The sequence below is a fragment of the Anoplolepis gracilipes genome, chromosome 9 (assembly GCF_047496725.1).
Source record: "Anoplolepis gracilipes chromosome 9, ASM4749672v1, whole genome shotgun sequence".
NCBI classification, from domain to species: domain Eukaryota; kingdom Metazoa; phylum Arthropoda; class Insecta; order Hymenoptera; family Formicidae; genus Anoplolepis; species Anoplolepis gracilipes.
In genome coordinates, this window is record NC_132978.1 from 5,174,750 (window position 1) to 5,201,730 (window position 26,981).

Genomic DNA, 26,981 nt, shown 5'->3' on the forward strand with positions numbered 1-26,981 from the left:
TAGCATACATATATTTCCTTCTTTGTGAAATATTTTATAATACGGTACGTTATTATCCAGATTAGCTGAGATTGGGATTTGGATCTCGACATTATGTATGTCGTCATATGGAATTCGTATTATATCGTTGTATGGAATTTTATTATATTATAATAACAAAGAATATATTGTATAACTATAAAAACAAATGTAAATGCACGATATTCTTAGAATTCTGAGAAAGCTTATTTACGTCTATTCATACAAAATAACGTTTAGTAAATAGCGAACTATCGCTGTTATGTGTATTTAGTCAAAGAGAAATTTCTATTAATGTATAAAAAATATATTGCATAGAATTATATATATATATATATATATATATATATATATAAAGAAAAATGTGGGGAAATATGGATATAAAAAATTTCAAACCACGTGACGTTTTAAAAACCATTATTAAAAGATTAATAACGTTGATTACGCAAGAGTTGTAATTTCTAAAATACTTATCGTGCTTCGATGATGCCGATAGTCTAATTACGCCCGAACGTTTAGTAAATAGCGAACCATCGATGTTATGTGCATTTAGTCAAAGAGAAATTTCTATTAATGTATAAAAAATATATTGCATAGAATTATATATATTAATATATATATATATATATATATATATAAAGAAAAATGTGGGGAAATATGGATATAAAAAATTTCAAACCACGTGACGTTTTAAAAACCATTATTAAAAGATTAATAACGTTGATTACGCAAGAGTTGTAATTTCTAAAATACTTATCGTGCTTCAATGATGCCGATAGTCTAATTACGCCCGAACGTTTAGTAAATAGCGAACCATCGATGTTATGTGCATTTAGTCAAAGAGAAATTTCTATTAATGTATAAAAAATATATTGCATAGAATTATATATATTAATATATATATATATAAAGAAAAATGTGGGGAAATATGGATATAAAAAAATTTCAAACCACGTGACGTTTTAAAAAACATTATTAAAAGATTAATAACGTTGATTACGCAAGAGTTGTAATTTCTAAAATACTTATCGTGCTTCGATGATGCCGATAGTCTAATTACGCCCGAACGCGCAACGGGAATACGGTTTCATGTGGCATGATTAGCGGCCCAACACATTGCCGTATCAACAATGCGCTAATGACGCCGTAAACGGTCCGTCGGTCAAACAACACGACGAAATGTCGGTTAGCTGCGAATAACGCTCGCATTTCATACCAACGCAAAATTCGCCGCCTGCAAAAACAATGATTCGTCACATGCAATGCGCTTTATTTGGAAAACGAGAAATAAAGGCAACACTCTCTGGTTCTGCATGGTACAGTTGAAAATCACTTTAATCCGGTTAAAGGGAGAATACATGTACGTATTGTCATATATACATGCATAATATATGGTCATAATGTAAATGGGCCTCCCATTTCCATTTCGTTACTTTGAATAAATATTCCCGTATGCTTACAATTTTACGAAAAAAGAAAAAAAAAAGGGAGGAGCGAGGAGCAACAAAATTTGTATCAACTGTTTCCAACTATTTTCCCGCAATGCGAGTTCTCGTGAACCTAAGTCTTTCCGTAACGGCGGTTGTGAGCAATCAACTTGATGGAGATGTAAATTGTATCGAGTTTACAGCGAGTTCAATAGAGACGTAGTTGAATGTATCGACTACTGTACTTATGTGTGTCTATGGGACGCATTCAACGTCTATTGACAGAATATCGACCACGACCTATATACATGGACTGTGCATCTGCTCGCCATTTACGCCATATAAATGACGAGACCTTCGGCTTGAGATGCGTCTCGTCATACATTAACGACTCACAAAGATGTCGTTGCGTTTCATTATGGGTATTCAGAAAATTTCCGCAGCATTGTATTAAAGATAGGCTTTTCATGAAGTATATTTCTCGTTGTGTAAATTATTTACGCACTCAGTCGTACTCAATGGTTTCATTGTATCTCATTAATATTTTCAAAATGTAATATACCTATGTGTATATGCATACATCGGATATATAATACATATAGGTAATAAGTAAATACAGTCGAACTCCGCGAATAGTGTGCGTTATATGACGATAACATCGCCACCTTATCGTCGTAAATGGATTACACTGCTCAGTTGGGATAACGAGCAGATTAATCTCATTGATTGCCCGATTCATTACCCAGTGTTAATCGCAATTTGAGATTGACATTATGTAAGGTCATTATACTTGCACGTCGACATTAACCATATATTTCCAGCATAATGTTATATCTGCGCGATTGTTAGTAATAAACCGCACAAACATTCAACGTATTCATGATCAATGAAAACTGTATAATTATCAACGCACCAATTACAATACCAGCACTAATTATACAAAAATTTAAATCGGCATACTATCGTAACAGCAAGATTTATTGAAAAATTTATTCATTTTATTACTTGCGAAATGTGTTTGTCTAAAATTAAAAGTTTATTAAACAAATCACGTTTTCCCATTTTTCATTATTAAATTTTACTTGCTATAATAGCAGGATTATTATTCGACTTTTTGTGTTACATTGCATAAAATTATTCAAATATTAAAACGTTATGAAAATTTCATCAATAAAAAATTATTGATTTGATTTTCAAATTATTTACATACTCTTCTTTTTTTTAATTTCCTATTAAATCATTCTTATAAATACCGTTATAAATGTTTCAGAGCCGACATAGAATATTCGGCGAATTCATCGAAAACGTATCTGATAATACCGAAAGTCCGGCTAGAAGACGAGGGTCTCTACAAGTGCGAAGCCACGTATCTTGCGGTCAATCGTGAATGCAACAATGTGCAGCACATTATCCTTAACATCACGGGTAAGTACATCATGGCAACGGTACCAGATTATTATTTACGCAAATTAATATTTTCGGAGTAAATTTACATTTTTATCAAATTGGATAAATATGATTAATATTGAAATTTATACTCTTAAAAATATGTAGAAGATACCGAGGTATGTAAACCCTTCCGGCATTTTACAAAGTATATAAAGATCTTGCGGATAATTCGTAAAAGAGAGTAATGCCGAAAGATTTACTGAACCCATTTTAAGAAAAGTTTTCGCGTAACGTTGTCGTAAATCACATCCGATATTTTTAACCGTACGTCTCTTTGTTATGTCATTCCTATAATGCACTGATAATACTATGACTATTACATTGTCAGACACGTAAATGAAAGATGATTGCACTATGACTTGACAATGCAATGGAAAATATCTTTTTATATTGCGCATTTGGAAATCTGTTTACATTATTTTTATTACATCACGCTGCTTTCTCATATTACTATCTAGTATTATTATCTAGCAAATTTGACAGGATATTTCTCAAAGATAACATTATGTGACAGATTATTCTATTTAATCTATTTACGTATCTAGCTTATCATATGACGTAGGGAAATATATTTAAAGTGCTTTGCGTACTGCACTGCAATATACATAATAGGATGAAAGTAACATTTGCAAATCTATAGACATTGCTCGCGTTTAATAAATCAGGCAATGTTTATTTCACACTAACGGCTATACGTGACCGTTCTCGCCAATATTTCAATTTTACACGATACATCTGAACGATGGACAACTCGTTACAGATGACCGTTACAAATGGCCCTTTTACGGGATTGGCAAGCAACGATGTGTTTCGTCTCGAAATTCGTATTTCGAAGATAGAAATGTCATTTACATTTTGCGGTCATTTTGTGGCTAAACACCAATAGCTTCCGCAATTCAAATTCTTTTTTTTTTATTTCATATACACACAAATTATTCAAAGTAAAAATAATAAAATTACAGACCGTTTTTATTATAATTCAAGTGTTTATGATGTTAAAATGAAAATAATCAAATATACAGACGGCTTGAAATATCTTACAAACTTTGTGCTTCGAAATACCTACTACTTATCTACGGTCTGATTTTCCTTCGACTCAAAAGTTCTTCTCGTAGTTTCAAATGTTTTTCTACGACTATCCGCACTAATTCAGTATGTAACACGCGAGATCGAGAAGTGTAAAAAAGCACTCTCGGTCGTGACCAAGTAGTTAATTTTCGCAGAAACTAAGTAACCACGGTTTGCGATCTTGGTTAAACCCATGTCAAATTAGACATCGATAGCTCAAGTTAAACCGGATGACTTCCTAATTCGACAAAAGTTAATATCGACAAGTTGAGCACAAAGTTAGACCCTCTCTCGTTAGCGTATAATCTTACGTACTCGAGATAAGTGGAATCATTTGGTTTAACGTTCTTAATTTAACGTTTATGTCAATATTATTTAAACGTTATTACTACAAACCCGCTTAATGGCTAAATAGGTATCACTGACGCGCAATATTATTTAATCATATTAACGCGTCGTAATCACGTAATTACTGTGGTTAGATTGCGAGTTACCTTTCTACTGGCTTATCTCGCGTTAAATCTGTATGAAACTGAAATTCTTGAGAATTAAGGATCGCGGAGAAATCTCGGGAAAATGCGAAATTAATGTTCAAATATTTAATATGCATACAATATGTATATACTGTGAAGTGCAATGAGCAAAATTTTCCGCATGAAAATTTATTAAGATTTAAATATATTAACTTGAAAATATAAAAGACAGATGCACGTTTTACGTATTTTTATTTAAAATAATAATAATGATTAGAGCTGCGATAAAAATTTTGATTTGTAACGAATATTCCTTATTAAAACGGATATATGAAAATAATTGGTGATGTAAGAAAATATTATTTTATTTAAATATTAGTCGAGCTTTCTCTTCCGTAACTGGCAGAAAAGACATTAACGTCGGAAGGAGCATTAGTGGTTCCTATAATTATCCCGCACGGAGTTATAGGGTTAATTGCGCTATTAAGTAACTCCGTAATAAGACCTCCATTTAAATTTTCGATAAGGAAAGCTCTCTTCCAAATTCATCAGAGAAAATTTTCCTTCAACCAACCACGAGCTTTTTGAGACATTCTCTGTTTAAGAATATTTTCGTATATAGTTATTCTATATTATCCCTGATATCTCTCTCTCCCTCTCTCTCTCTCTCTCTCTTCTCTCTCTTTGCAAGTTTATGAAGAATGAGACAATTCCTCTGGAGTGGTTTATTCAGTAAATGTAGCGATTTTCAGCGAGCCGTCATCGCGACGTGAATAGAATGTATATGTTATCTATTGTACGAGATTCCGGCTACTGATCTGTCTTCTTCCCTGTCGTGAGCCATGTCTCGTGATATCACGGCGAGTTAAACGAGTAGGGTGGAGAAAGTTTTCAAGTATAATCGCGACGTAGTGCTTACACACACGCGCATAAGCGGTATTCGGAAATTTACATTGCTTATTATGAAAGATGAGACTCTTCTCGAAACTTCATACGTAAGAGCGTCGGGAACAATTAATTTTAAGATCTACTTAAAAAGATAAAGTCTCTAAAATTCTTGAATGAGAATTAAACGAAATTCCGGTTTCATTTGTTGATTGTCATTTTATGTCATTTCATTTTTATTACTCTTATTGTTACATTATTGTTTACATGGTAATGACGATTGCAAAAGTATACGAATAAGAGAAATGTGACAGATTCCTTCGAAGGAAGGAACAAAATGAGTATCATTGTCAATTCTCATCACGAAAATTTTTAAATAAGAACGTTTCTTTCGTGCAGTCGTGTCCAGAGATTTTCTTCAAGCTTTTTATCGTTTTGATTGCACAGCCAATTGAAACACGAAAGAAGAAGTTGGGAGAAGTTGCTCTTGATGCATAAGTGATCGCGACCTCAATTTGTCGAACTTAAACTGCTGCCTTGCGAATTTATATATATAATAAAAGCAACTCGATATATATATATATTTATATCGAGTTGCTCTTCCGCAAAGACGTGTGTTGAATTCTGTCACGAAATGTAACATCGCTGCGTTTTCGGCTATTTTAGATAAGATAAAATGCTCTGATATCTCGGATATTACACACGAGATATATGCATTATTTTTCTAAATATTACAACTTAGATTAAATAGAGGCATTTTCCAAGCAAAACTAATTTTAAAGAACATTAAGTTTTGATTACTATCTCTCTTTCTAGTTAAACTTACTTTATTTTAATAAAACACGTAGATTTGACTAATATTTAAAACTAAAATAATAAAAGACAGGAAAATAAATGACGTCTAAATAAATTCTCGCTAATAGAAAAAATTGTAAATTAATCTAAAAGTTATTTGTTTAAACTATTGGTGAATTCTTCTCATTTATTTAATTAAATATGATTGTCAAAACAAAACAGTATGAAATTGATAAATAATTTTAATAAGCGTTTCTTAGTTTTCTTCATATATAGCGCAATTATTTTGCAATTTGATCCCAGTTGCGGAGCAGAAAAGAGAAAAATAAAAGGAAAGTTAAAACAAGAAAAATACGTATAACATTATTTTTCTTTAAACATAATTCCTAACAGCTATAACTTATCTTGTACGAAATAGAGATAAAACTGCACACAAGAAAATTATTTTATATTTTAATATTAATGATAGTAATAATAATACATTTCTATATTTCTATATTGGCTTAAATATTCAATTACGTGAAATAAATGGACATACATTTTTCATAAAAATTTCATAAGTAAAAGTTAGAATGTTTTTCCTCTTTTGTTATATTTAAAAGAAAGCTAGAAATATAAGATATGCTAAAAACAAACGTAAGATGTTGAAAAAAAGTTTTATTAAAACAATATAAAAAGACTGAATATTGATTTAATGGATATATCTATATATTTATATCAAATCAATATTAATATCAAATCAAATATTTATATCAATTTATATCAAAATGTGAAAGAGATGTCTTTAATTCAAAAATAATAAAAACGGTGATAAAAGTAAAAGTGTTTGTCGGAAGAAATGTTCACGGAAAGAAATTACGCGGCGGAGTCTCAATCCGTCTTAATTCTCGAAAATTGATATTTACGAGCGACTAAATAGCGCCAATTTCGATAAAATACGGGATATACGACGTATCCATTATACCGCGGCGAGGTAGAGCGATGACGTAAAAGTAGCTTGCGAGCTCTCCCGCGACAGGCGTCGACATTAATCTACATAGAGAAGCATAGGACGAAGCTGTACACAAAACGATATCACATTTTACATCCGTATGCGCATTCACACACACACAACGATGGAGATTATTCTAACACCTCATTCCAAACTAGAAACATTACTCAGCAGATTTATCTTCAAATAGATAACGTTAGAAACACGCGCGTTAGCAGAACTAGAATAAAGATAATGAACTTTTGATTACTTTTTAACACTGTCAATATGAATTTTATGAAAAATGTAATTATTTTATTATGCTCAACAAAATGGAAAATTTTATATTATAAGCATAAAAATTATGATAAATATTTAATATTATAAATGTATAAAAATAAAAAAATGAAGTACCTATATATTTTTTCTTGTTAAATAATAATATAATATATATAATGCCATCAAATGGCGTATGTGACAAGAAATAAATATTTAAGTTTTATTTCATTTTCTTATTTCATGTTAAAAATCGTCAGGTTTCTTTGGCTTTCTCTATGTGTATATAATATTATGAAAGTACTACGCCTCTGGCATTACTCTAACTCATTCGCTAAATCATCTGTTATTACAAACTTGCTCTAAAGCTCTGCAAAATATTGTACTTACCGCGATACACGCCATAAGATTTTAACACACGCCGCCGCACTGGATACGCCTTTATACCGAGATTAAATAGCGAGCTGAGAAGTATATAGTAGATCCAACGCTATTTCTTCTTTCGCTGCGTACGTGACCATTTTGCGGAACGCCTTCTGCTTCGCTGTGAAAAGATATGAATGATTGCAATATTTCTCTTTGAACCATCGTCGAATCCGAGCATCGTGAATACTCGGATTCAACGTCGACGAACGCATCTCCGAAAGTCATATTAAAATCACTGTCACAAATTCCACGAGACATAAAACGTCCGGTTTCTCGTTTCGTTAAATCACACAATTTCCTCTCTAGTTGATTTCTCTTTTCCGTTTGCATCGGAATCTTTTATAGGAAAATCGGAAAGAATGTTATTTTGCATTTTTATGCAATATGCTGTGTCGCTACAAATGGAAAAAGTTACATCAAAGAAAATTTTTGATCAATCGTATAATTCAATGAGATCATTTAACTCAAGAAAGATTGACATTTTCGTAATATTAATTTATTGTTATCCATTCATTAGTATAGTTTTCTATTTAATTAAATTACAACTTAAAAGAGTGATAAATTGCATATACATATGACAAGAACCAAAAGATGAAATTCAGATTTGTATACTGTATACACACAAACCATTAGCAAAACAATAGAATATATATATATCCTTTTCGAAAGATAATAGTAATCAGACAATGCATATATATCTGAGTATTGAGTAAAACTATTGTTAGAATTGCTATATGTAGTCCGGACGTAGTATGTATACAAATTACGAATTACAATATCAATGCGTCTCACCCAGTGCTATTCGATATCTGCTGAAGAAAGGATATGCGATTTAATTAAATTTATCATTTTCTAGTTAATTGCTGCATAGAGACATATAAGATCGCAAAGTTCGCGCTCACTTTGCCAATTCCGAGTGAGGAATACCCTGGAGACACGCCGGAAAAAATTCCGAGAGAAACCATCTTGTAAAAAAAATCGCGGAAGCTACTTATGATCTAATGACGTCTCTCCTGCTCTTTCCCCATTCTCAAAGTAATCTCTTTCTATAGTAGTGCAAAGTTGCCGTTGTAGCTGCGGGTCGTTGAGGCGACTTTAAAAGCCATTTTCAAGTATATTATTCATAAACTTTATCGCCGTCGGAGTGCTTGAACCGAATCATCTTTCATCGTAATTTTTTAAAAATGGTAGAATGTGACAATGGCAAACCTGCTATGAATCGGCGATATGCAAAAAAAAGAAGGATTTTAGACGCTAATCTCGAAATTCATTTTTTTCTACAATTAAAAAGAATCGGGGATTTCATTGCAGCTGCCAATCGAACGCGCGTCTCTATCGACATTTCGTATCCGAGGTTTGTCGCCCACAACAAAATAACAGTTATATGATAGATTGCGCACGGTAATGTAAAGTGAATTTACTTGATTCGCGATAAATCGCATTTATTTTCTGTAACGCAAGAAACAATCAGTTAACTTAAGCGTGTTTTTCAATCCATTATAACAGGCTACCACGATAACCGCCGCTTCAAACTATTCATCGTGCGCAAATAATCGACCAGACGACCATTTGAATTACCGGTCATGGATTAAGCTGCCGAGAACGACTTTTTTAGTCTCGACTTTAACAATAGCACGACAATTTTTTTTCAGTGAACGTAGCGTTATTAGAACAATCGATTTTAAATATAAAAAGTACTATGATATAAAAATATATCATGATTTTTAACATCGATAATATAAAATCAGTTTGCTAGGGAAAAATTTCGCGCTTCCATTTTTTTATCAAACTCAATGTGTTTCGAAAATAATACGGTAGCCTTTTTGTATGTAAGGTACAAAGCTTTCCCGTTTTTGCAACTGTGCACACCAGCTACCATCCAATCTTGTTTCTAACATTGATCAAGATGATAGCTTTTTAATCTACAATAGTAGAGTCGCGCTTTTTTCTCGGGATTATACACCAGGAGAGAACAATCTGGTTGATGAATTGCAGTTCTCACAGTAGCAGGTAGATTTACATTATTTGACATTTGTCGGGCGAATTTCATTACATTTAATTCCGGCAAAGGTAATAAATTTTTTGCAATTTAATCTTTGTGCATGTGAAAATTTATACGTATCTCTATTATGTCTAAACCAGAGAGTTATATTTTACAAAAATTAACTATTTTTTACTAATTATCTCAAATTTACTTAGCGTATTTTTTTTAAATATTATTAAGCAAAGAAATAAATGTATTGAAGTAAAGAAATTTATTTCAGCTCTTTTAATTCATTTAATTTTAATTGTAATTGTAAGAAGAAAATTTGTCTCATTATATAAAAAGAAATTATTGTAGTTTTTTCACTCTTTTATTTAAAATTTAAAAACATTATTTAATTAAAAATAAAAAAGTATATGTTATAACCAGAATAGTGTATAGCATTTTTTTCCAAAGATTAAAAGTAAGTCCGAAATTTCAGATATTAATATTCTAATGTAGCCAGAATATGAATTCAAAATTCTGTGACCATAAAAGATTTCATTTTTATATCGTGAAAAAATAAATTCATAATTTTCAGTGTTTTGTATATATGTATAACACAAATTTACATCATGTAACAGCTTGACATAACTAAAGGCAGTAAGATAAAAATATTCATGATAATATTATTAAAAATCAGAATAATGTTAATTTTTTATTTAAATAACAACTTTACTCTCAGAATTTTTATGCTTATAACAAAAAAAAATAGTGTAATTTATTGATATTATTCAAAACATATATAACTATTCTAAAATTACTTACAAAATATTTATTATTGTATGATTTATCAACCAATGGATTAATTTTCTGTAATAAACTTGCAACTGAAATATTTCAAAGATTAAAGGCAAAAGTTATATCAAAATTTCAGACTTTTAATATTCGGACATAATATATCCGATGACAAAAATCCGATAAGATATCAATTATTACAATTATTATGACATGTCAATAGACATATACTATAATAACATATCTTAAATGTATTTGTCGAGTAAGCAATGAAGTTCCTAGTTTAGCTGCATCATTTATTAAGCAAAGGCAGATATAGTTGCGATCAGTTAGGAGAGCCACTCGGCTCAATTCAAATTTTATGAAGTACCACTTGTCTCACGACCGATCCAATTAAATCTTCTCCACGGCTGCAAATTGTAGCCTTCGAGAATATGGAGCGTAAAGTTAGCTAGCGAGCTTCTGATTGGATGAGCACCCGTTATAGCCTATTAACTTAAACTCATTGTGATTTAATGTGATTTGTATCTTATTAAAGCACGCGTCAAGAGTTATTTCGGTGGACGAATAACGTAGTTAATAATGAACGTGAAAATTTTTAAAGTCTTTTGATCTACTAGAATAAATTAAAATATTTAGCTTTAAGGCATTAGCTTCTAGCGATAAAAAGCACATACAGAGTTATTTAATCTAATTTGTCGTAATTTAAATTCAAACAAAAAAACATTGTTTTGCAGAAATTAAAGGTTTTATATAAAAGTTTGTTAACGAATTGCTTAACGAATCACGCGCATCGCGTTTTATCATATATCGATCATCATTTGAAACTCGTTAGTTAACTTTACAACAAATTTCTCTTTTGCTTTATAAAATATGATGTCTTTACAAAAAGTCATCTTCATCATTATATCCTTTTGACTTATTGGTATTATATTTTGATAAAAAAAGGAAAGTGGATTTTGATATCGTAGAAGAGCAAAGGGAAGTAACCTTTTTTTTTTGTTATGTTCTGTCTTACATCAACAGCATATCTTTCTCGATTCGCAAAGGCGAATTAAAATTACATGCGATGACGTACGCGATCGTAAAAATTCACAATTTCGCCAAGAGTGTTACTCGCGAATTCACGAGATGAATTTCGCTGAAGAGTTATTTGATATTTTAAAATGCAACACACATATCTGCAAGATGAAAACATAATATAATCGAGAAGAAAGTGATTCTTGAAAAGGAAGTGTAAAAATAAATCGAAAAATCTTTTCATATTAAACTTCGTTTTTTAGATGAAATTCAACAATTTGATAATATATATTTAAGCTTTCTTCAGTTTGAGAATGATAATCTTATTTTATATTATTAAACGTATCTTAACAAAGTAACTATATTAAAATAAATATTAAAATACATAATTTTCACTTTATTGCAGAATAAAGCCTCTCTTGGTACTTTACACATTAGATGTTTTTCCTAACTCTCAATGAGATTATTTAAAATCCGTTTGCTAAACATGTACTTTTGTATTTATCTAAATTAATATATATATATATATATATAGAGAGAGAGAGAGAGAGAGAGTTGCTATCGAAATGAATTAAACGATGTACAGCACAAGATTATTAAAAGTTAGTTAATTTTAAAAAAGCATAATTACTAATAATATGTGTGTACATATTAAAAAAAAATTGTGAGAGTATGCTTTATGTGTTATTACTGCAATTTTTTCCATTCCTCAAATGCATATTATAAAATTTATTTGTTTTGATAATATTTACGACTTTATAAACTCATTTAAATTAGAAATTGCAGTGATGAAATCTGAATTATTAACAAGAAATTTCTCTCGTGCCACTTTTTTATAATTTAAAATATATTTGTAAACTTCTCTTGCTACGATTACAAGAAAGAAATTTAGAACGCAACATATTTTTACATACAGAGTATTTAAACTAATTATTAGGTGTAAATAAGTTTTCCACTATTTTTTATAAAATTGTTATTAACAAATTATGCATGTACAGTTTACTCATGAAGGTAATTCTGCTCATTTTTTAGCACTTCCTTCCATCTTTCAGACAACTTAAATAGATTTCAGATTAATAGGAAATCTAATTTTTACTTGTAATAAATTTATCAAGTCATTTTCTCGTTTGTTTGACATTTCTAAATTTTCTATCAGACAAGAATGCCGGATGGGACAAAATAACCCAGACAAATTCCAATAATGTGCTCTTGAACAATTTCTTCATATGAGATCGAGCATTATCATGCAATTTAACTGGATGATGATCTTTTCCTAAATAAAAGATCGTTTTCTTTTTAACTCATTTTTTTCCTTCTCGTTCAAATAAAGTAACTGATATGATAGTAATCTGCAATTATTCGTCTGCAATGTTTCGTCGGGTTCAGATGGTTCATAATAAATCACATTCGACTATCTTACTTGGCCTCATGTGGCGAAATTGACCAAGAACACATTATTGGAACTTGGCTGGATTCTTTTGCCCCTCCTGACATACTTATCGGACATAGCGCCTTCATATTATGATTTATTCCAACGGATAAAGCACATTATCTGATAGAAAATTCAGAAATATCGAAAAAAGTAAGAAAATGATTTGATAAATTCATCACAAGTAAAGACCAGACTTTCTATTAATCTGAAATCTATAACTTGCTTGAAAGATGGAAAAAAATGCTGAAAAATTATGAGGATTACTTTCATGATTAAGCTATACATATATAATTTGTTAATAAACATTGAATTCTGTAAAAAAATAGTGGAAAACTTATATTTATACACCTAATACTTGTTGTTAACATTTTTAAAATCGGTTTAATAGTTAAATATTCTGTAGATTTTTAGTATTTAGAGATAAAACATTGTAATATTTTAATAATTTTTTATTTTATTTAATTCGATAGATTATTCTTGTTTTCTCAGCAAACTGACAGATAAATATGAAATTACATAAATATGAAACATATTACAGCTGATATAATAATATAGACGATATAAACGAGTGAAATCGAAAAGTAAAATCGAGAAATACACGATAAGAAAATTACTCGTGTTGCCTCCTTTTTATAGATCGTCGTGTTATAAAAATTTCAATTTAGCACGAAAGTAAGCTGTAGATGAAATCTTGAAAATGGTTGAAAAAACGACACAAGATGTACAGAAGCAGCAGAAGGTGAGAAAATTTAGCAAACAATACAATTGTCTTCGACATTTCTCAGTGAGCAAAATGTAAAAAAAAAAGATTCCATTCAAAGATTTAAAAGACATATCTCGGTGAAACAAAGAAAATATAATTTTCAATCGATGAATTTAAGATCTAAATAGAAATCTTGAACAATTATTGTATCGTTTTTCAATAATTATTAAGTCTTATTTTATTTTATATTTTAAATTTTCTGATATAAGTATATATTTTTTCTTAAATATGAATTATGAACATTTTCTTAGCTGTCTTATCCTTTCAAAGAAAAAAGGAGTTTTACTTCCATAATCAAATTCTCGTTTTCTATCATTTGTCAATGACATAATCCGATCGATCGCGCACCACAAAAAGTGAACATAGACGAGATTAAGTCAATAGAAAATGGAATCTACACACTACCGAATAAATTTTAGTTTTTGCGTGAAGCGTACGTGTCATGTCATATAACTTATTTGAGTTAAAAAGAAATTAAACAACGAAAATGCATGAATTGCATTATATATCATGCCTATATAAATTTTCCAATATCTTCATACATTTTATGCAGACGAATAATTTTCCGCATCAACATGGCAAATATAACGAAAGTTTATTCCATAAATAATTTCATGCAAATGCACATGATGGTATTATATTTAGTATATGTACTATATTGTACTTTTCATCATTAATTTTCTACAATTCACTTTTGCCATATAATTATCCTTAAAAATAAGTATTTGCGCGTTTAAACACTAGTGTTACGCCGGATGGATTTGCACGCAGCATGCAAATGTCTCGCGTGTGTGTGCATTTATATATACGTTCGTAAAGGTACATCGACAGCCAGAGTACTAGAACACTGTGGTCTGAGTGCATTTTCAGTCGGTGTTACTGGGGATTTGATTTATAATGTCCTAAGAACATGGCACCTGTTCGATAAGTGGCAGTCACTTTATTCTCGTAGGAATTGTAGAAAGTTAGGGCACTCTTCGCACGCCAGAAAATCGATAACGGTAGTTTAAAATTTCACCGCATGCAATACTCGCTTTACTTTCGTTGCACGAAAAGACAAGGTTCTATTAAATCGAACGTGCTGAATTGAATTGCGATAGCACTTTTCTAAATATCGTAATTAAATAGTTTATCGTAAGGGAAAAAGCTTTCCGAGTCGGTAAAATTATCATTTTGCAGCAATCAGTATATTATATATTATATATATGTATAATAATCAGATCCTAATTGACATAAATGAATTGCGATTTGTTGCATAGATATAAATTAATATTCTAAGAAAAGAAACAACAAAGTTTGAGAATTGCCGGATCTGATAACGTCGGAAAGAATGGCATTTGCGCGACAGGTGTAAGATATGATATGATTTGTATTTATTTCCTAAGCCGGAAGATATATCGAGCAAATATATATAAATTCTATCGTTTTACACACATGAGACGAAACGTTCGAAAATACCGATACACATTTATTAAATGCACATTTATTAAATTCCACACTGCTCTCGGGATATCGTTATTTATAGGATACAAACGCAAAACGACAGATTAAATTTTTGTGATGACGTTAATATTTTTTTACACGATCAATTCATATGTAACGAATGGTTGGGCAAAAGAAAACAGAGAAGCAGAAGAAAATGCTGATATTCATAAATAAATGTTTTATATTTATATCAAGATATGGTATCTTTTCACAAGGCGTTCTTATTATTTTCCTCAACATCAAAGAAAACGAATAGTTTTCTACGGAGCTGTTATCTTCAAACATAATAGTGCATATAGAATATACGTTCTTGTTGTCAAGAAATTTTGTAATATTATATAAAATAAATTTTATTTTATCAAAGGGCTTATTTAAAGAATGCATTCATTTGCAGAAGAAGAAAACTAATGCACTGTTTCATTGTGCAAACATATTTTCAATGTCAAAGAAGAAAAAATATATACTTATTTATAATTATAAATTCATTGTAATACATTTCAATATATATATAAGAGAAAGAATCATTAAAAATAATGAAATTCTTAAATTTACACGGAAAAAATAATAATTCATAGAATAAAAGTTTTTAATATGAAAGCTTTTGTGTGTTCTAGTGCAACCAAAGTTTGTACGTGTTATCGATGAAAATTCGAAGAATACTCTGAGTACCGATACAACTTTAGGACCTATAAATGAGGGCTCAACAATAGCTCTATATTGCGAGAGCGGCAAAGGCAAACCTGTACCTACAGTGGAGTGGTTTAAAGATGACCAACTACTTGACGGTAAGATTCACAATATATCTTATCTTTATTAGAACGGAAATTCATACTTATTTCTCTCTCTGAAGAAATTTAAGCTAAAGAAACATCATTATCGAACAAGACACGCATTAATAAATTTTATTAATGATATATCCTCTTTATATTAACCTTAATTTAAGATTACTCCGATCAAACTTCAACTAACTTAATCGGCGATTGATTCAATTGGCGGAATTATTTAGAGTAAAATTTCTAATTATATAATCATATATTATTTTTTATTTAATCTTTTTTGTATTAAACAATAAAAAGTTAATAATTTTATTTATTATATATTAACAAAACAGGTATTATTAAATTAATTGAATAAATTAATCAAAGCATGGTAAAGTATAGTAAGAATAATTATATACTTAATCATATTAGCGGCAATTTTTTAATTCTATTTGTATCAGAAATTGATTATAACAAATTCGTTCATGCACTTATAAACTTATAATAATTGATTTGGTATTTTTAATTATGCGAAATGTAACAACTAAACCAAGTGCGACTTTATTTAACATATTTCAGTTTAAAATAAATATAAGCGATGTTAAAAAATAATTGTATTCCCAATAAAGTTTTATATAAATTAAAATAGATCGTTATCATCGAACCATTATTCAAGCTCGGACATTGGAAGACAAAAGAAACTTTAATATTTATTAATCAGACATATTTTGTAACAATGATATTATCAAAGATTAATTACTCTCTTTATTCATTACTCTCTAATTTTATTTAATTATTAATTTTATATTATATAATTTTTTCAAGTAAAAATAAAAATGTTCAGTGTTTTTATCATAACTTCCTGCACATTTTGAAATACGCTTCATTTTAAACTTTTGAAATATATATATAACTAATATCGTTTCTCTCTCTCGAGACGTGCTTGTCAAGAAATATAAACTGCTCCATTTCAGCGACAAGTTCGTCAACCATCACTGATACCGGGTCAGGTACTGGCAGTAGTTTGCTGGAGATGCAAATTACACGTGAAGAGTTAGGCGCAACATTCACGTGTAAAGTCAACAATATTGCTCTCGTGGAGCCACTCGCAGTTGATATTAAACTAGATGTACACGGTAAGTATATACATATCTTACTCAAAATTCACGTAGCAAGATTTTTTTGCATGCTAGAAAAAAATCTCTATAAATGCGCAATATAATTTGAAAAATCCGTACTTATATATTTATTTATTTTTACTAACTTATACACAAATGCGAAAAAAACTTTCCTCTCTGTGCTTTATTTTCAATTAAATCTGACAATTTTTCTCAGCACTAATGTTAATATATTTTACTTAGTAATAATAAAAATCCTGATAGTCTATCAGCATTAAAAGTTTTCATGTATGTCATTCAAGTTTCGGCTATGCATTGATTATCACTTCAACATCATCCACATGAATTATATTATCGATAGAGAGAAGAAAAGGAAATAGATTAGAATCATGTACAAATTTTGATCGCGTAACGTAATTTGCATGCAATGTATATGTATAGTATATATAATTTAATAAACATCAATACAAACATAAATGTAATTGTAGACTGAACGAATGTGAGTACTTTGACCTAAATTCGCAACAATTCCACGAGGTATCGTTTATTCATTAAATCAAAACACGGATACATCGAGTAAACCTCACGCGCGCGCGAGGTATGAATATGAATAGTGCTAGAGCCAAAGAGCACTATAATCAATGTAGTCGAGCGAAAGGGAATTTTTACGTCAAGTATTCGTTGCAGAATATAAAACTAGCTTAAGTTTCAAAGTCAATTAGCATTTTCTAATAAAGTTTCGAGCAAATTCGGATGTATAATAATATCAAAAAAGGTTTCGTGCTTCTCAAAGTCGTTAATGAAGAACAAAATCTTGTTTTCTGATTTTTAATCAAAACAATAATCTAATATTCGTCAAGATATCAGACATCGTTAAAAAATAAAAGAATTATATATTAATCACTATTATAAACGGATATTTTTCAATAATATTTGTATACAATTATGGGATATCATTTTTGGATACAACTCGAAATCAAGTTAAATTCTATAAATAAATGTCTAATCGCTGGTCGTAACATTAATTTTAAATTTGAACAATCCAAAAACACGACAATCATAAAGGAAAATAATAAATAATTTAAATCCAACATATAATGAAAATTAGACATGTTTGGTCGAAATCGAGGAAATTCTAAAAATAAATGTTTAGCCACATGTAAAAATATATTATTGCAACATGTAATAATATAAATGCAATGTAAATAAACGAAATAAACAATTTAAATTCAATTTAAATAATAAACAATTTAAATTCAGCATACATGATGAAAACTAGAGCCACTATATAAGTCATCAGTTATTTACATAAACTTGCATTTAACAATCCGTTGAATCTTACATATTCAACAATATTGCATACACATTTCAATTTTTATTTTCTTTAAAATTTTTAATGAAATATTTATAATAATCTGATTCAAAATATGTTAATTATACGTTTTGTTTTGTATTAAATTTGATATTATTATACGTTAAGTATGCATATATAAAATGGAATAGGATATATTATTCTCTCTCTTTCTCTTTTATGTTATAAACATGTACTATTAAATGGTCTGAGAACACGGGATTCAATCACATCAAGTAAATATTGCATCTGTTTAATTCTCCACACAATGTAATAATAGTTAAAGAGAAGATTTCGTCTCATTGTTACCTATATAGATTTAACAAGATTTATTATCCGAGTTAGAGTCGTTACAGAATTTCATAAGCACTCTAACCGGTACTCGAATTAATAAGAAGCAAATCGATGAGAAAAAAGCGACCATGTCGCATACCTTTTATATTTTATATTACGCAATAACGCAATTCAGACAATCTATTCAGACACTTTGAGAGGAATAGCTTCGCGCTTAAATTTTTGAAATCTAAAGAGATATGCCAGTGCTACTGCTTCGCGCTTTGAAAAGCCTCGTGTAAAACGAGAGTGAACGAAATTCAATTTGATGCATGGAAAAATTTGCATCTCGAATTCGAATTCCTACGCGATCAAAACAATATGCGTACTACTACTAGTCATAAACTAAATTTTTATTAATAATAATGTTTTTTTTTTTCAAATTTAACAACGAAATTCTATATTTCGTGATGATATGTATCTTTTACATATCAGATAAAAAGTTAATTTCACGTGATGTAGGTCATGTAATCTTGCTTCATGTTTACTATCGCGATGAGAATTTTTTTCGTAATGTATTTTTTTTTTCATACGGAGTTAATCGGGCTAAAATAGTGCAAAAATGAGGAATCGATCACTCAGTACACTATTTCTCAAACTTTTACTGAGAAAAAATAATGTATCGAAGAATTTATGAATTTATATAAAAATACGAGGAAAAGACATTAAGATATACAATTTTATGTCGCAAATGGTTATTGAAAAAAATTCTACTAAGTAATAACTTTAATTAATGAATTGTCACAACTGTGGGATAGTAGTAAATGGAATAAATTAATTTCTTGTAGCAATGTTTGTGTACACAATTCAACTTGATAACAATTCATATAGCAGAATTTTGTCCAATAACCATTTTCAATAACCGTAACTCATTTAATGACTTTTCCTTCTACTTGCATTTTTTTCTTTTTTTCTACACGCAATTTAGGCAATTAAAGTTTTATATTGAGCTATTTTATATATGTTATATGAAGCGCTAAATTAAATAATATTCATAATAAGCATATATAACATGCATACACAATAAACATATTTATAAATAATAATCTGAAATATGCATTATATTAACTACTCAATGGGAAAATATCTAATTTAATTATATAAATTTAATACATTATCATAATTCGAGTCAGATAAAAATCCCGATATGATCTAAATGGAATCCTCTTATTAACTATTCGCTACCCAATATAGGTAATTAAAAAGAAAATTAAATAGACGAGAGTACTCTTTCTGCGAATATATCAAAATATAACATTTTTACGTAAATTTGGTGCAGTTTTTTAATGATTACATTTACAACTAGGACGGGCTATAAATTACTCAAAATTACTGAACAAAATCGGTCTTTGATTAATATACGCATATAAACAGAATACTTCTATTATATAATTTTGACAACCCATAATAAAAAAAGTAATGAAAACCCTTGAAGCGTGGTCAAGTCGAATTTCGAGATTTATATAGTTGCACTTTTTCTGCGTCTGATTGGCGATCAATGACGGTGAAAAATGAATATTAATTTGTTGACAGTTTCTTTACAGCTCGATGAAGCGTGCACACTACATATATGCTACTTCCAAATAATAAAAACAATAAAAATGCATGTTTGAGAAAATATAAATTATTATTTTACTATAATTATTATAATTCCATAAATAATATTTTAATAAACTTGTAAAATATTTATTTATTTATTATAAATAATTTTTATCATACTGTCATCTTTGCATCTATCATTGTATGCAAAACTCATGGACAAAAGAATCTAGATTTTTTGGCCTATAGCAACATTTAATAAAGTTTATTCAACATCATCGACCAATCAATAATATATAGTTTAACAATTTAATAAATTTAATATTAAATTAATACACTTCTCTTAATATCAATACATTACATTTGCCAATCCCGCTTACGAAATATATCATAAAAATATAATCAGACATACAGAAAAAAATGTAACAATATAAATTTCAAAATTTGATATTTTATACAAAGTTAATTTTTTTCAATTTATTAAGGAACACAATCGAGAATAGAATCACGGACAATGAGATCACATGTAGCTCTATTTTTGTGAAGCTTCTTTGATGGTTCTTGAGACTCTAAGGAAAATTTTACTCAAAATATATAGTACACGTAACGTATACTATATTATATTGAGGAAAATTTTCCTCGAAGAGAGAACGTTTTAAAACGTAACCCTTAGGGGTTCCATTGAAACGTGCAAAGAAAGACGACGAATATTGAAAAGATCACCAATTACAGTCACGCAGATCACTTAACGAAATGATTATCCGTTATTAAATTTAGTCCTTTCGACATTCTACTGACTTCTACGCACAATTTGTCAAAACGCGTAAAAAGAGACCGAAAACTATGCAGCTCACGTACCGCGCACTGTAATGACAGACTGATAGACACTAACCTCGGTAACGCATGGAAGGTGGAAGAGATGCCCCAGTGACCTAATGATCTATTTTTTCATGCACCTGCACGACTGCAAATTGACAGCTTAAAGAAGAGCTTCTTTTATGTAACGACGGCTTAAAGGGAAGCTTCTCTTATGTAATGCGTGATCGCGTCTCGCGACGTGACGTAATACATATGAACAGATGTTAATTTCTTGCAGGAAAACTTCTTATTAATGTAAAAAAAAATCAAATAATAAACGAAAAAACAATTTTATTTCTTCATTTTCTTTTAACCCTATTATGATAAAAATGCTACTAAGATATTCAAAAATTTAATTATTTTTTTCGAACATGTACTCACATTGTATTGCCATACACAAATAATTTCTTGACTTAAAGTACACATATTATTATGGCAATACTTGCAATTATAGTTCGCCGAGAGTTACCAAGTTATCTGCTATTTTAATGCACGGACACGATTCGTACAAATTATGCGCACAAATTTTGCATATTGTAATCAAATGTTTATCACGAAAAGAGACTTCCGCATATTCACGCGCTTGCACAAGATGAATTTATTAATGTTATCTATTAAATTATTAATTATATAATATCTTAGATTTGTACAGACCATGTCGCGATTAGAAATTTATTAACAATGGTCAAATATCACATGTGTAATGTTATCGTATAATATCACATTATAATATTATTTATACAACTACACAAATCCGTATAATTGTCGGCGTATCAATAAATGCGTTATTAACTTTGAATTCGAGATTAATTTTCTTGCTATTGTGTGAAAATGCGTTGGTTAATAAATTTGTTAAATTATCGCATTAATCTCTTATTATGATATCACATATTTATTGCAATTTGGGCAGTCATTATATTTAATTGCCATAACATTATGAGATATTATTGAAGAAGAAATCAATATCTTACAAAACGAGCTTTAATATTTGTATTATACATGTTATACTATTATAACTGTTATAACTATTAACATATATGTTGCATATAAAGCAATTTCTCATAATAATTAATCTTTAATTAATATTATCAAAGACTATATGATTTGATTTATGGATTATTATAATAAAGGTAATTCAATTTCAAGAAATAAACTGCTACAATTTACGTTAATAGATTGGAAAGCAATAATAATTTTAATTCTCAATAATCAAATATACATATATATCGAATCCTTATACATAATAAAGAAAGTATATAAAATTATTATATCTATATTGAAATAACCGATAAAAATCAAGAGCGTGTTCTCTTCTGATAAAAATATAATTAAAGAGAGATCAAAATGAAGTCAAAGAGATTATAGTAACACATTATTTACGGATAGAAGTGCGTTAATATCATAAAATTTTTAATAAAAGCTTCATTTTTTATCTAAATAAAACCATGAATTGTGGCTCAACTATATATATTATAATTGTGTACCGTATGCAATATCTAGTAATGGATTATTTTGTATTAATCTCTTTTTTTCATTAAATAAAAAATTTCAAAGAGCTTCAAAAAATAATAATTTCCGAGTATAGTCCTGACATATTTTTGTTTGCGTGTCGTTGCAATTTGTAATGTTTTACTTGAAAGTCTCATTTTATCACTATCAGTGATATACTTTTATAATACTATAAGGATGTAATATACAGGATCATAGAGCACAGTGATGGTTTTGTTATCTCGTCGACACGGTTCGCTTCGATCTCATATCATGAAAAATTGCCTGCCAACACGATAAAAATCTAGACAGGTAATAGAACAATGTTGAAACTACTAGAAAGGAGAAAAGGATAACAGCGATACTGTCAAAATTCAACGCGAAGCGCAATTTAAAATTCTTTAGAGTATGATGATGTTCAATAAATATATATATATATATATAGAAAATATAAATATAAACTCCCACTGAGCCGTTCCTAACAACCTGCGGTGAATTTAAAAGTGGAAATGTCGCAAATGCCCGCGGGATATCTGCGAAAATCTCACGGCTCCGCAGCTGCTCGTTGAAAGTCACGGAAGCAAGCTTCCGAGAGTGACGAGAACTCGCGAACGAGCACCTGGCGGGGCATTCAGGCAAGTGTGCTTCTTATAGGGAAACAAAACCAGGAAATCGCATTGCCATCGGCAATAGACTTATAAAAAGTCTCGCGGTCGGTTTACCGAATTGCGAACTCTTGGAAATTTTCGGGCGCAAAGAGGAAATTAGTTTAATGGTGAGTTTTTTATAAACAAGGAAAGAGAATCTTATCCTCTCTCACGTATTAAACGCGATATCTTCAAAACAACTGCGATAAAGAATATGTAAATTTTGAAATTATCCTGCACAATAGCATATTTTTGCATATATCTCTTTACATTATTATTATTTTTTTTATAAAAAATTGATATTTAAATTAAAAGTTTTCTTACACTATATACATATAATATATGTACCCTGAGATGCAATTTTTATCTGAACAAAAATTAATTTTTAAAAATTAACGAAAAGTTTTCAGAACCTCATAAAATTCATATGTTTCGGAGCTTATTTGTTTCGCTTGATTGATCACCATCTATATCGCTATATAAATATATAATATTCATATAAATACATTTAAATACTTAATCTGAATTGTTTCAACTTAAATTCAACTGCAATTTAAATTTATTTTGGATCATAACAATTTTTCTGTGAGATTTTTTCAATGAAATAATTCTATTTCGATAAGACGATAAATAAAAATACGATTCTTTTATCAATTTTCTCCAAAGTATCGCGTCATATCTTTATGCGGAACAATGTATTTCACCGCGACCTCTCGTAGATGCGATAAAACACATTCTATAATGTGAGCCAGTATCATTCGTATGGATTCAAAGTAAATGTCAGCGGACAGATTTGTTCGAGGATCAAAAGCGCGTCAGCGCATTTTCGCAGAAAAAAAAAAAAAAAAAAAAGTATTTGCGCAAAGAAGAGGTGACTTTTTACCCTTTTTCCCTGTCTCTGTCACCGTTCTATCCTCAGTCCGTTTCTCCACATCTACCGTGCCATCAGGTAGGGGGAGTGCAATTGAAGTCAAATGCAATTCCCGATATTAGATTCTCGCTATTCGCTCTCCGCTCGATTCCTGCATCTTTTCTTTTCGTATTCTTCTTATTTCGTATTGAATACCGTTCACGGAGTTTTGCCGGTGAATTATCGGTCAATGCTTTCTGCATGAATTTACGAGAACCACCGATAATAACTTAGGTACTAACGCCTAATCCACAAACATATGATAATTAGTTTAAAAAATTCAATCCTTTTTTCTGTGGAAAATATCTATAATAAGCTTTACAAAAACATGATTAAAAAGTAGTAGTAAAATATTGAACTCTTTTAAATAAAATTTTACCAAGTATACTTAAGAGTGTTATAAATATTCATAGCATTTATTAAAAAACAGCGATGTATTCGGCAACTTAATAAATGCATCAACGTATATGTATATGCATAATTAATTTGATAATAAATTAATTTTAACATAATGTATAAATTGTTGCAAGATGTTTTGTAAAAATAAAGTTATAATAACGCCTGTACAAAAATGCAGATATATTTACATATAATAGCACGAGGAAATTTCGATTATGAATCTCACAGTATACTACATATATGTATAATGTCGGTTAGAAAATCTATCAGCGCTAATGGATATATATCTACATATGCAACGACGAGTACATACTGTCATCGATTATCGCGCTTCTACAAGCCATTTTTATCATAGAGAACTCCCGTACAAACTTCCAAATCGATTTAACGATACCGAAATGACAGTTTTCAAATATTCCATTAATCATAAATTTTCAAAAAGCAAACATGACACTATAAGCATTGAAAAATCATCTATCTCATCATGTTTCTCGACATGCCTGTTGCTGCATTGATATGCAGATATATCGACCACTAGACAAACAATTCGTATATCCGAATGTGTACTACATCATTATGATTCTTGTCAACGAGAAATATTTATCTGGAGATTTCAATTTTCAATAATTTATAAATCTCGGAAAAATTGAAATTACGTTTTATTATTTTTTTCACTGCTTAAAAAAGTACTAAAAATTCGTATTTATTTTACTACATGATTTTTGAAGAGAATTATGCATCCAAACTGTTCCTATTATGTCCTGTTATGTCTCACTACTCTTGTATTTCTAAATCAACTATACAGAGATAACTTCGTTGCAGAAGATATTGGGGGATGAACTATCGAAATTGGCATTTCGCACGTACGCCCAATCATGTCTCGCTCTATTCCCTATTACACATACCAATCCTAATGTCGCTACAGTGCCACGCGGAGGTCAGATATTGCACAATCATCATTACATGACGTCTACGACCGATTGCCAGTGGTTGTATTCTATGTATTCGGTGGCCAGTATACAGTACATAGAGACGACTGTACGTTTAATATTGAACACACACAGAGAAAGCTACGAATCACCGAATCTGATGAAATTTTATCATAGTACGAAAAAGACTGCCAAATGCCAAACATTTCACTTATTTCACCTCCAATGTTCAAAAAGCACAAAGAATGGTTTAAGCGGCAAAGAAGCGTTTGTAATTCGTCAATTGCAATGCTGAACAAAATGAACAATATAAAGAAAAAATGATAGGTAGATGGTAATGGATATATTACTTGATATTTTTTATATTTATTAAAATATTTATTAAAAATATTATCCTCGCTTGGCAAAAACTTTTCTCAGTTCGTATCTTATTTTAATTACATCCCTATTCTAATTAATTAATGGAGAAACGTAAATGTAAAAATTTATATAGTAATAACATTAAATTTTTTAATCTAATTGTAAATAAATTATATATCTACAAAACTTATGAAAGGTATGCCTTCCATTTGCATATTAAATGAAATATCTTTAAATATTTATCAGTTAAGATAATATTGTCAAGTAAATTATTAATAATTTTTTTCTAAATTAATAATATACACACAGGTGAAAAAAGAATCAAGTATTCTACAACACAATGTTCAATTTCAAAATCTTTTTTGAATATTAATGATTGTTCTATTATATTATAATAAAAAATTGCTCATAGTAATTCATTTCAAAATATACATAATTTTGCGTGAAAATTGATTAATCTTTAAGTTCACGGCGATGTAAAAAAATATTTTCTTTTTTTTTCAAATAATATTGTTATCAAGATGAAAATAAAATAGTTGAAAAATTTAATAAAAACAGGATTAAGAATTTAGAAGGGAATAATTTATACATACAATGTGTCTTTCTATTACTAGAATATAAAATTGCACAGGACATACAATTGAATATATGTATGTCATATTTTCACTTTCTTTTTTCCAATGTAAAGCAAATCTTTTGTATTTACATTCTTGTTAGGTCCTCAGTTAATGTTATAGAGATATAGAGGCATTAGTTGTGTTTTAATGTTATATCGTGATTAGTAAGTAATAATCTCGGCATTTTAACGCTGTTATTATCTTTACAGTGCGTCCGCTGAAGATGGACTTAGAGGGAGTAGTTGGTCATGTCGTGCAAGGAACGAAGATTTTATTGCAGTGTAAGGTGGAAGCGGCGCGACCTGCTGCCAACGTGACCTGGCAAAACGGAACGCAATATTTAAGTGAGAGTAACGAGAGATTCGAGATGTTTGAGACGAAAATAAATGAAAATGTGAGTAAACATCGCAATATTACAACCAATAA

At 29.6% G+C, this 26,981-nt stretch overlaps 2 protein-coding genes across 5 annotated transcripts in view; one reads left to right on the plus strand and one right to left on the minus strand.

Moving 5' to 3' along the window:
- Window positions 1-7,909, minus strand: part of LOC140669712 (neuropeptide CCHamide-2 receptor-like) — a 226,019-nt gene extending 218,110 nt beyond the window's left edge. The window contains exon 1 of the mRNA XM_072899767.1: window positions 7,752-7,909. The gene's annotated coding sequence lies outside the window, so the exon portion shown is untranslated. The remainder of the gene's footprint in view (window positions 1-7,751) is intronic.
- Window positions 1-26,981, plus strand: part of Nrm (neuromusculin) — a 183,435-nt gene that overhangs the window by 115,685 nt on the left and 40,769 nt on the right. For all 4 annotated transcript variants that reach the window (XM_072899752.1, XM_072899749.1, XM_072899750.1 and 1 more), the window contains exons 3-6: window positions 2,716-2,870; window positions 15,863-16,033; window positions 16,981-17,142; window positions 26,765-26,949. In XM_072899752.1, coding sequence (XP_072755853.1) covers window positions 2,716-2,870; window positions 15,863-16,033; window positions 16,981-17,142; window positions 26,765-26,949 — 673 coding nt within the window. The remainder of the gene's footprint in view (window positions 1-2,715; window positions 2,871-15,862; window positions 16,034-16,980; window positions 17,143-26,764; window positions 26,950-26,981) is intronic.